The sequence below is a fragment of the Equus caballus genome, chromosome 13 (genome assembly GCF_041296265.1).
Source record: "Equus caballus isolate H_3958 breed thoroughbred chromosome 13, TB-T2T, whole genome shotgun sequence".
Classification (NCBI taxonomy): domain Eukaryota; kingdom Metazoa; phylum Chordata; class Mammalia; order Perissodactyla; family Equidae; genus Equus; species Equus caballus.
In genome coordinates, this window is record NC_091696.1 from 9,734,064 (window position 1) to 9,745,081 (window position 11,018).

General features: G+C 60.2%; 1 protein-coding gene across 5 annotated transcripts; it reads left to right on the plus strand.

The window, feature by feature from the left end:
- Positions 1 to 1,024: 1,024 nt before the first annotated feature.
- On the plus strand, positions 1,025 to 9,517 carry NYAP1 (neuronal tyrosine phosphorylated phosphoinositide-3-kinase adaptor 1). Of its 5 annotated transcripts, none has more exons than XM_023655343.2 (7): positions 1,025 to 1,165; positions 2,422 to 2,573; positions 4,062 to 4,417; positions 4,870 to 6,384; positions 7,276 to 7,494; positions 7,711 to 7,820; positions 8,371 to 9,517. In XM_023655343.2, exons 2-7 carry the CDS (start codon positions 2,506 to 2,508, stop codon positions 8,632 to 8,634), a joined length of 2,532 nt encoding a protein of 843 aa, XP_023511111.2. In that variant the 5' UTR covers positions 1,025 to 1,165; positions 2,422 to 2,505; the 3' UTR covers positions 8,635 to 9,517. The 5 variants fall into 5 exon arrangements, with proteins under 5 accessions (XP_023511111.2, XP_070086855.1, XP_070086856.1 ...); XM_070230754.1 differs by having other exon boundaries at positions 7,279 to 7,494; XM_070230755.1 differs by lacking the exon at positions 1,025 to 1,165 and adding an exon at positions 1,594 to 1,884 and having other exon boundaries at positions 7,279 to 7,494.
- The last annotated feature ends 1,501 nt before the right edge of the window (positions 9,518 to 11,018 follow it).

The following is an 11,018-nucleotide window of genomic DNA, read 5'->3' on the forward strand; positions in this document are numbered from 1 at the left end:
GTCTCTCAGAGAGGTTGTGTGATTTGCCCAAAGCCACGCAGCACCTCTGCAAAGACTTTGCCATATAAAGTAACATTCACAGGTTCCAGGGATTAGGGCGTGGATATCTTATGGGGGGCCATTTTTCAGCCAGTTAAGGGTAGAACCGAGGTCCCCTTGTAGCTAATGTGCGGCAAAGGGATTTCCGAGGATTTCTCAAGGAGCTGATAAGAAAGGTGATGTGAGGGAGGGCGAGGTCGCGACCCTCAGCGGCTGCCGCGGCCGCACCAGGGCCCTGGCCGCGGTGGTCCCGGTCAGTGGCCGACCCCGGGGCGCCCGGGTCCGGGCAGGCGCCGCCGGCGGACTCAAAGGTTACGGGGAGGGTGACTTGGGCGGCGGGGGCGGACGGGCGGAAGACTTTGAGCCCAGGCGGTGAAACAAGGTCCCGGCGCCCGCGAGGCTGCAGCGATCGGCGACGAGCCGCAAGCGAGCCAGCTCCCGTGCCCTCCCCGCACTTGGGGGGCGGCGGGAAGATGGGGTGCGGCCAAGGGAGCACGCCCCCTGCTGGGCAGAGACACGGCTGGTCCGGCTTCCCGCTCCGAGCCCCTCGGCCTGGAAAGTGGCCCCCCCTGTCGGCCTGCCGCCTCACTGCACTCGGGGCCCCGCAGCCGCAGCCTCGCCCTGGCCCGCCGCGGGGTGCGCACCCGGGAGCGCCGGGCGCACGGGGTGCGCGCGTGGGTGCGGGCCCTCGGCCGCCGCTGGGGGTCGCCGCTGCGCGCTGCGCCCGCTTCGCTCCGCCGGGCCCTTGGACACCGATCGGAGCACGGCCCGGCCGGGTAGGGGGCGAGGGGAGGCGAGGAGCGGACGCCCCAAAGCGGGGGCTGGCTGGCGCCGGGTCCCCGGCGCCCCACGACCTTTCTCCGAGTCCCCCCGCGGGCTCCGCGGCCCCCGGGTCCCCCACCCCAGCCTGGCGGCGCAGCGCAGCTCGGCCGCTCCCGCTCCGTCCTTGGAGGGTGTGGAAGGGTGGGTTTGGGGCCGGGGGCGGGTCTGGGGGCGGACCCGGAGGCGGGGCTGTCTCTGCGGCAGGGCCCAGCTCGGCTCCCCCCGGTCTCTCTCTGTCTCTCCTCCTCCCTCCTCCTGCTCCGGGCGGAGCCCGGCATGGGGGGGCCGGCGCCCGGCAGGCCAGGTACGGTGATGTAGAAATTGGGGAGGCTTGGTGCGGGGAGGTGGGATGGGGGGACACGGGGTAGGGAGGATTGGCGGGGCGCGAGACGGAGAAACCCAGGGTAGCAGGACAAGGGGAAGGGGAGGGGTGCCCGGGAACCTGGGGTCCTTGGATGGAGAGGGGGATGAAGCCGGCCAGGTTTGGAACACACAGGGAAGGGAGAGGACGGCAGTGAGGAGGGGCGCCTAGGAGGAGAGGTGAGGCTGAAGGCGCAAAGGAGTGTGCTGGGGGGAAGGGAAAACAGAGCAGGTATGGAGGCCGCTGCTCAGAAGGTAGCTCTGAGGCCAGACTGGAGACCCCCGGGTGGGATTGAGGGGCGGGGACTAAAAGAGGGAAGCCGGGAGCCTCCCAGATCCTGGAAGAGGAAGAAGGTGATTTGGGCCATCAGCGAGGGAGGCGGAGGAGACCGTCGCCGAGGGCCAGGGCACAGGAATAACGGTGGACCGAGGCCCGGACCCAGGCGAAGGGCTAGAAGAGGGGACGGCAGGGGATGGAGATGGATGGACGGGTGGTGGTGTAGATGCCCGGTTCAGAGTGCCCCCACCCTTTCTCCAGCATCCACGCCCTGCCCTCATGACACCCCCAGCCTCAGGGCCCAAGAGGGGGTGGGGAGCCTTCTCCCCCTTCCCCAGTGGGGTGCCATGTACGCAAGTAGGCCCGGCATAACTCCTTGTCTGTAGGTATGTCCATTTCCAGTAGCCGATTTGTGTGTGTCTGGAGGTCTCTGTGTGCTGTGGGTGTGTCGGGGGTGTTTATGTCTGTGTCTGTCTGCCTCTTCCTAGGTTGTGTTTACCTATGCCGATCTATGTGTCTGCTCTTCTGTTTGTAGATACGGGTTTGTGTCCCGGTGGTTTGTGTGTCTGAATGTGTGTTTGTGTGGCTGCGGGGTTGCTGGACATTAGTGGGACCCGTCTCTCTGGTGGCCCAGGATGTATTTACAGATGGGAATCTGTGTCGATCTGATCTCTCCAGAGTGTGTATTTGTGGCTCTGAACATCTTTGTCAGGGTGTGTGACTCTGTGTACACATGTCCGGCTATGTCTGTCTGTCTGTCTGTGGGTCCTAAAGGTGGTGTTGGGTTTTCTGTGCCTCCATCTGTTTTCCTCTCTCTGAGAACCCCAGTCACGTCTCTGCTCCTCTTTCTCTCTCTCTCATTCATTCCTGGCCCCCACCCACCCCACGTCCTTCTCTTTTTCCTTCCCATCCCCCCCACCAAGTGGATCCGGGACCCAGGGAGGGCCGCCCCCCGGGCCTGGTGGCGCTGAGCAGGGCCCCCCAGCCCCCACCTCCTGCCCCACGACATGAACCTCCTCTACCGAAAAACCAAGCTGGAGTGGAGGCAGCACAAGGAGGAGGAGGCCAAGAGGAGGTAAGTCTGAGGTCCCAGATTGCCCCCTCGCCTGTCCCACCACTGCTTCCCCCCTTGGGGCTGGGCCACATCCCTCTGCCCTTCCTGGCTCCCACAGCTTGGTCACCAGTCTGATCTCAGAGTTTGTGCTCAGCACAGAATTGCTGGAATTGCACACGCCCCATCCCCACCCTGCTCCTGGCTCCTGGCCTCTTGGGGGGCTTCCAGCTCCGGAGCACCCTCATGGCTCTTCCCCATCCCTGGTGGCCGGAGTCCCTCCTTCCTGACTCACCTCTGGCCTGTGGTCTTCTCCTCTCTATCAATGTGGGGCTGACTCCTGGTTCCCCTGTCACCTGACCTTGGAAGGGCCAGGCCCCACAGCCCTCACAGTCCAGGGATGGGGTCATTTGAGGGGCACCAGAGAAGATCCATTTGGCCCCCTCCCGGCCTCCTCTGCTGGGGGAGGTCAGTGGCCAAGTGACAGGGTTGTGTGTGTGTGTGTGGTGGGGCACGTGCAGGCTGGGCCCTGCAGAAGAGCCAGGGCTGGGGGCCCCTCCCTGCGTGCCCTCTCTACTTGCCTTCCCAGGGACCTGGGGCCTGGCCTCTCCCGTCTCACTCCCTTTTCTTCTTCACTCCCATTGACTGCACAGCCTCTTGGAGCCTGACTCAGCCGCCTCCTTGCTCCCTTCTCCCTCCTCGACACTGGAGTTTAATTCTTGTTGTTAATTAGATTAATCAGAGCTATCACTGCACTGATCTCTCCCTAATGAAGGGTTAGTAGACAGGGCCTTAATGAGAGCCCACCCTACAGCAGCTCTCCCCTCTGCCCCGCCAGCCGCCCCCCCTTCACTCACACTGAAGCTCAGGGACAGTGAAAGGGAATGGGGGTGAGCCAGGGAGGGTGACAGAGAGAGGACAGCACTGAGGGAGAGGGAGAGAGAGAAAGAGAGAGGAAGGGAGGAAAACGGATCGGCCGGGGGAGGCTGCTCTGATGATGCGGCGGCCGGACAGCCTGCGTCTGGGAGAGGAGGCGCCGTGTGGTGCGGGAGCGTAGGCCGCAGTAGCCGGACAGGAGGGGAGGCCAGAGGCCAGGTGTGGGGCAGCGCGAGTGAGATGGAGCAGAGCCGTGGTGGCAGGTGTGTGTGCCAGGTGGGGCTGTGCTGCCTGGGTTTGCATCTCTCTCCCCATGTATGAAGCCATCCCCACGTGTGCTGTGTGCCAGATATGCCCAGGCTGGGGCTGGCCAGCTCCAAGGATGCTCCCCTGCACGCATACGCACCCCTTCTCTCATCCCTGCCCCCCAATTTCTTTGCCTTTCTTCAAGCCTAGGGATTCTGCCTGAAGCTTCTACTTCAGTACCCTGGACCTTCAGGCTCCCCCACATCCCCACCCCAGCCCACTTCCTCTTCCCTGGGAGGCCACAGGGTTGCAAGTCCCTCTTGGGGTGGAGGAGGGGGAGGTCCAGGCCTGAGGCCCGACCTCTGCTCCATCTTGGCCTTCTCTCCCCAGCTCCAGTAAGGAGGTGGCTTCCGCAGGCCCGGCAGGGCCCGGGGCTGGCCCGGGGCCCGGGGTCCGCGTGCGGGACATCGCCTCGCTGCGCCGCTCCCTCAGGATGGGCTTCATGACAATGCCCGCCTCCCAGGAGCACACCCCCCACCCCTGCCGCAGCGCCATGGCCCCACGCTCCCTCTCCTGCCACTCGGTGGGCAGCATGGACAGTGTTGGGGGTGGGCCTGGGGGCGGTGGGGGGGGTCTCACAGAGGATGGCAGCACTCGGAGACCCCCGGCCAAGCCCCGGAGACACCCCAGCACCAAGCTCAGCATGGCAGGGTCTGGGGCAGAGACACCCCCCAGCAAAAAAGCAGGTGAGACCCCCTCACTCCTCCCCAGGGGGAGCTGGGAAGATCCATTCTGGGCCAGGGGAGGCCTTCGGGAGGGTTCATTCAGGGAAGAACCAAGGAAGTGGAAGGTTCCACTCTCAGAGGGAGTGGGGGGAGTGCTTTTTGGGAGGGCCTGAGATGAACCATTCACGTCCCTGCAGCTCCCTGGAAAGTCCGTTCTTGGGCAAGGGGTGGCCTTGGAGGGGCATGAGGGTGGGAGAGAATTTAGGGTGGGAGCTGCAGATTCTGGGGAGTTCTTTGGAAGGACTGAGGGTTGATGAGTAGGGAAGGAACGTCTGGTGCTGTAAGTTGAGGGATGTGGGGAAAATAAAGAGGCAGATATGTCCTTGCAGATGGGTCAAGAAGTCAGAAAGGGTGTCCCTGTTCCTTCCCCCACTAAGAGCCCAGTTCATTTTTCTCCTTCCCTTCCCGCTCAGGCTCACAGAAGCCAACTCCAGAGGGCCGAGAGTCCAGCCGGAAGGTTCCTCCACAGAAGCCCAGGCGAAGCCCCAATACCCAGCTCTCTGTCTCCTTCGATGAGTCCTGCCCCCCAGCCCCCTCCCCTCGAGGGGGGAACCTGCCTCTTCAGCGCCTCAGCAGGGGCTCCTGCGTAGCTGGGGACCCTGAGGTGGGTGCCCAAGAAGAAGAGCCCGTGTACATTGAGATGGTGGGGGACGTCTTCAGGGGAGGAGGGCAAAGTGTGGGGGGCCTCACTGGGCCCCCTCTTGGGGGTGGGGGCCCGACCCCTCCAGCTGGCGCCGACTCGGACTCAGAAGAGAGTGAGGCCATATATGAGGAGATGAAGTACCCGCTGCCTGAGGAGGCAGGGGAAGGCCGGGCCAATGGGGTCCCTCCGTTGACAGCGACCTCCTCGCCACACCAGCCTCAAGCCCTTCAGCCCCACATGCACCGCCGTCCAGCCTCAGCCCTCTCAAGCCGGAGGGACGGGACACCCACCAAAACCACTCCTTGTGAAATCCCCCCGCCCTTCCCCAACCTCCTCCAGCACCGTCCTCCGCTCCTGGCTTTCCCCCAAGCCAAGTCTGCTTCCCGAACCCCTGGCGATGGGGTCTCGAGGCTACCGGTCCTCTGCCACTCCAAGGAGCCAGCCGGCTCCACCCCAGCTCCCCAAGTGCCTGCCCGGGAGCGGGAGACGCCTCCCCCGCCGCCTCCGCCTCCTGCTGCCAACCTGCTGCTGCTGGGACCCTCGGGCCGGGCCCGGAGCCACTCAACACCGTTGCCGCCCCAGGGCTCTGGTCAGCCTCGGGGGGAGCGGGAGCTCCCCAACTCCCACAGCATGATCTGCCCCAGGGCGGCAGGGGTGCCAGCAGCCCTTCCTGCCCCGGCCGCCTTGCTCCCCGGCCCCCCCAAGGACAAGGCTGTGTCTTACACCATGGTGTACTCAGCAGTCAAGGTGACCACGCACTCCGTCCTGCCAGCTGGTCCGCCCCTGGGTGCTGGGGAACCAAAGACGGAGAAAGAGATCTCAGTTCTCCATGGGATGCTGTGCACCAGCTCGAGGTCCCCCATGCCTGGGAAGTCCAGTCCCCACAGCGGGGCCATGGGGGCAGCAGCTGGGGTTCTCCATCACCGCGGCTGCCTGGCCTCCCCACACAGCCTTCCGGACCCAACTGCAGGCCCCCTGACCCCTCTTTGGACCTACCCAGCTACAGCAGCTGGCCTCAAGAGACCCCCTGCCTATGAGAGCCTCAAGGCTGGGGGGGTGCTGAATAAGGGCTGTGGAATGGGGGCCCCATCCCCCATGGTCAAGATCCAGCTGCAGGAGCAAGGGACCGATGGGGGTGCCTTTGCCAGCATCTCCTGCGCCCACGTCATCGCCAGTGCAGGGACACCAGAGGAGGAAGAAGAAATGGGCGCCACGACATTTGGGGCAGGCTGGGCTCTGCAGAGGAAGGTCCTGTATGGAGGGAGGAAGGCACAAGAGCTGGCCAGTGAGTGAAAGGGGGGAAAGTGGGTGGGGGGCTGGGGATGTCCATGATGATTTGGCAGAGGTGTTGGGGGGGTTATTTGGAAGCCATAGCTCATTGTCCTGAGCTGGGAAGTTTTCTGGGAGACCAGAGGGATGGGGGCGTGTAGCAGACTGAAAGGATGGGGTCCCGAGTGTGTGCTGGAGGGGCAGGAAGAGCTGCAATGAGGAGAGGGTAGAAGCAGGCCCCAAGGGCAGCCTCCTCCTCCTGCCCTGTCCTGCTCTACTCCCTGCCCCTCCCCTCCCTGGGCTGCAGGGGTGTGTGTTTGTGAGTGTGCGCACACTAGGAGCTAAACACAGCTGCCTCCCAGCTGTTGCCATGGCAACCCATCCAGACAGGAGGGAGAGGAGAGGGAGGCCCCTACCGTTGCCCGGCAACGCAATGCTCTGCCAGGCCTACTCTCAAAGATGAGCTTAGTTCACATGCAGCCCTTCCCCCAACGCCTCCCACCCCCCAACTTCTTGGCCCAGGATTTCAGTTTCTCCCCCTTCTGGAGAATAGCACCCCTGGTCTCTGTTTCAGAAGGTTGTCATCCTGGCCCTATCTGGGGCTAGAGGACTCTGAAGCTAAAGCTGCGGTAGGGGAGACCCTTCTGACCAGGAAAAATGACTTGGAATCAGCAAATACCTATGATTCTCAGCCAGGGATGGTACCAGTGGGTGCAAAGGAAAGTGGCAGTATTGGGGTCTATCCTGTGTGTGTGTGTTAGGGGAGCGGGAAGTAGACTCCCTCACTTCCCAGCTGTGACCTGCAAAGGGGCAGTTACTTCTGGTCACCCATGCCATGGTGTGTGTAGCTGGGGGGACAGCAAGACCCTTCCCATGTACAGACACTGAGCTCTCCTTGTCACCCCAGCAGAGGTCGAGGACGGTGCCCGAGCCTGGAATGGCAGTGCCGAGGGTCCAGGCAAGGTGGAGCGTGAGGACAGGGGCCCCCTGGCATCAGGGATCCCAGTGAGGAGCCAGGGGGCAGAGGGCCTGCTGGCCAGGATCCACCACGGAGGGGACCGAGGAGGGAGCCGCACGGCGCTGCCTGTACCCTGCCAGACCTTCCCTGCCTGCCACCGCAATGGAGGTGACACACACTGCCCGCGTACTCCATACACAGATGGGGCGAGCTGGGGGGAATTTCCCAAGACTCGTGTCCCGGGCCCCACATCCTAATACAGCATCTCCATCCTCTTCCCGCCTCTGATGAGGCAGAGGCAGCCTGGAAGGGGCTGTCTTCAGGGAGCGGAGGGTGGGGAACCTGGAGGCCCCTTCTCTCCTCACTCCTCCTCCTTTGCCTCAGACTTCACGGGAGGCTACCGCCTGGGGCGCTCCGCCTCCACCTCTGGAGTCCGGCAGGCCGCACTCCACACCCCCCGGCCCTGCAGCCAGCCCAGGGATGCCCCCAGCCAGGTGAGGAGGAGGACGAGGTTGGGTTTTGTTTTGTTTTATTTGTGAAGGAGCAGATAGGGAGGAAGGCCTGGCTGTGAAAGAAAGGCAAGAGGTCAGGGTGGGGCCTGACACAGACTAATAGGGCTGGGTGGAGAGTGAGGGGTGGGGGCAGGATCCTGGAAGGGGGCCGCTTAGCATGGGCAGCCAGGCAGGGCCCTGTCCACTGGTGGACACTGTGCCTTTGCATTTAGAAGGTATCCCCTCTGAGGTGCCAAGTGGAAAAATGTATCCTACTGGGAAGACAGCTTTTAAAAGGTGCCCTTTCCTCAGGGTGAGACAGCCTGGCACCAGAGTGCCCAGCCGGGCAGAGGGTGCAAGGGCCGGATTTCTGCTCCCATCTCCAGCCAGGAGGAGAGCACAGAGGCCTTAGGAGAAAGAGGACTTGTTTCTGGGGGAAGGCATTGCTCTCTCCAGTGGGACAGGGCCCAGGCACTCTGAGGTCCTTGACCAGCCTTATTCCTTCCTCCCCTCCACGGTCGTGGCCGGGCCGCGGTGGGAGGAGGAGCCACAGACCCACCCCGCACTGCCGCTGCCGCTGCCGCTGCCCCTGCCGCCCCAGCCCGCCCGCGAGCGCGACGGGAAGCTGCTAGAGGTGATTGAGCGCAAGCGCTGCGTGTGCAAGGAGATCAAGGCGCGCCACCGCCCCGACCGAGGCCTCTGCAAGCAGGAGAGCATGCCCATCCTCCCCAGCTGGCGGCGGGGGCCTGAGCCCCGCAAGTCCGGCACCCCGCCCTGCCGCCGGCAGCACACCGTCCTCTGGGACACTGCGATCTGAGGAGGGCGGGACTGGGGAGCGGGGTTGGGATGCGCCCGGCTCTCCGGGAGACTTGCCTTGAAAGAGGGACACTTGAGGGACCAGGGGAGGAAGAGCCCCGCCCTCCACCCTAAGCCCGGAGACGGGGAGTCTGCCAGGCCCATCGGGCTTGGGGCGCCAGCAGCACCCCCAGAAATTCGGGAGAGCAGGAGGGTTTGCTTGAGGTTGGGAGTGAGGCCCTCCCCTGCTCTCCCCACTGAGCCAGGTAGACCCCTCCTCCTGAGAGGTCAAAGGCCAAGCCGGAGGTCAGCATGGGGGAGGTGGGAGGGGTTAGGGAGGCAGAAGCGGGGCGGGTCAACTGAAGAACAGGGACTAGAGAGTGAGAGATGGAGGGGCTCTTTTATAGAGTCGGGAATGGGGAGGGGGTATTTATTTTGTTATTTATTTTGGTCCGGAGGGCAATTCTGGGTCCTTCTGACCCACTCTTGAGCAGGCAGTAGAAGTGGCGGGCAATGAAAGGGAACCAAGTTTGCACTCTCCCCAATGCCTCAAAGCCCCACCGTCCATGCCCACCCCAAAGCTAGGGATTGGTCTGGAGTGGGGAGTGGAGGAGGAGAAGGGAGGGGCTCCAAGAGCTGAGGGCCGAAGACTCATTTGCAGTATTTACAAGTCGCCAGAATTGGGTAGTGAGCGTGGCCTGCTCCAAAATAGGCATCTTATTTAGCTCTGGAGTGAGGGTCTAGCACCAGGGATCGCGAGATGATGGGGAAGGAGGGAAATTTTAGCGGGTGGGGGGCGGGCAGGGTATTTATTTAAATTTAAAAAAAAAATCAGAAGAGATGTCAGGAACTTTTTTTTAATTCCTTTCTTTTCAGAATAATATATTAAAAGACTAATGATCCTAGAACTGGCTTCTTATATCTCAGTGTGCTCTGCCTTTCTTACCCGTTTCTTGTTGGTGGGAGTTGGAGACTGAGCAGGGAGGGTTGAGTGGCTGTGGAAGTAACAGGGAGAGGTGGCGTTTGAGGTAAGTCTTTGGGAATGCCACCGTGCAGTGACTCAGCAAGCAGGTATCGGGCGTCTGAGGTGTGCTTGGCAGTGCACCAAGGCAGAAGGAATATTCAGACGGAAGCCTGCCCTCAAGCAGCATATAGTCTCTACTCAGGAAGATGAGAGACCTGTGCTGGCACTAGACAGTGCTGTAGGAGTAAGAGAGAGAGAGGGCTGGCATCATTCGAGAAGGCTTCCTGGAAAGTGAGCCTGAAAGGACAGGTAAGGTTTAGATGAGCTGGGGGAAGAGGGAAAGTTCCAAGGTTGTGGTGTGATTGTCTATAGAACAGTAGAAGATGGGGGCGAGGGCAGGAAGTGTGTTTAGATAATGCAGAGAACAATAAGGAGTCAGCCATGATGAAGCTGGTTCAGGGAGACGGGCCTCAAAGCAAGATGCTGGACCAGAGGAATCCTGCTGGGAGGCAATGTATCACCAGGGAGGAGGATAATAAGAATGGCTGGGAGAATGGAGGGCAAGATGCAGCTGAAAGAAAACTTCCTCAGGATGGGGATGAAGGAGCCGAAGGGAGCATCCTCGAAGCTCACGTTTGCAACTCATGTCATTGGGGAAATGATCATCTTGACAGAGCACAGAAAGTGGGGTTGAGAGGGATTTTGAGGGAAGGATGTTGAATCTGAAGGAGTGGTGAATGTTCGGGTTGAGAGGTTTGTTCCCAGCTAGAACAGAGTTTCAGAAATTTGGTGGATGATACAGGAGATGTTAAGCACTATGAAGAAGAACATTTTTTAAAACTTTAATAGTTTTGTATTTTCATTCATATCAGAGAAGTTATAACCAGCACATAAGACTATTTATTTCATGGATATTATTGTACAAGAGAAGGCTAAATTTATTCTTAGTGAGTTGGTTTAAAGAAAAATATTAAGGAAACAAATAATGGTACAGGTGGTATACAGAATATGAAAAATTATGACAGAGGTATGAGAATTCTTGAAGCTTAGGAAAAACCAAGTTAAAGATAAAATGATGATAGTTTGGGAGAAATGACAAGCCTGTGGACATTAGGAGTCATCAACCTAGGAATGGTGCTCAAAGCGAAGACTAAGTTTTATAAGGGAGAGTATGGTAAAGACAGGAGTTAAGAAAAAAATAGTAATAGCTTTTAAAATTTTTATTTATATTTTAAATTGAGATATAGTTGACATGACACTATTAGTTTTAGCTATACAACATAATGATTTGATATATGTATATACTGTGAAATGATCACAGCAATAAGTTTAGTGAACATCCGTCACACACACGCAGTTAGATTTTTTTCTTGTGAAGAGAACTTTGAAGATCTACTCTTTTGACAACTTTCAAACATACAGTACAGTATTGTTAACTATAG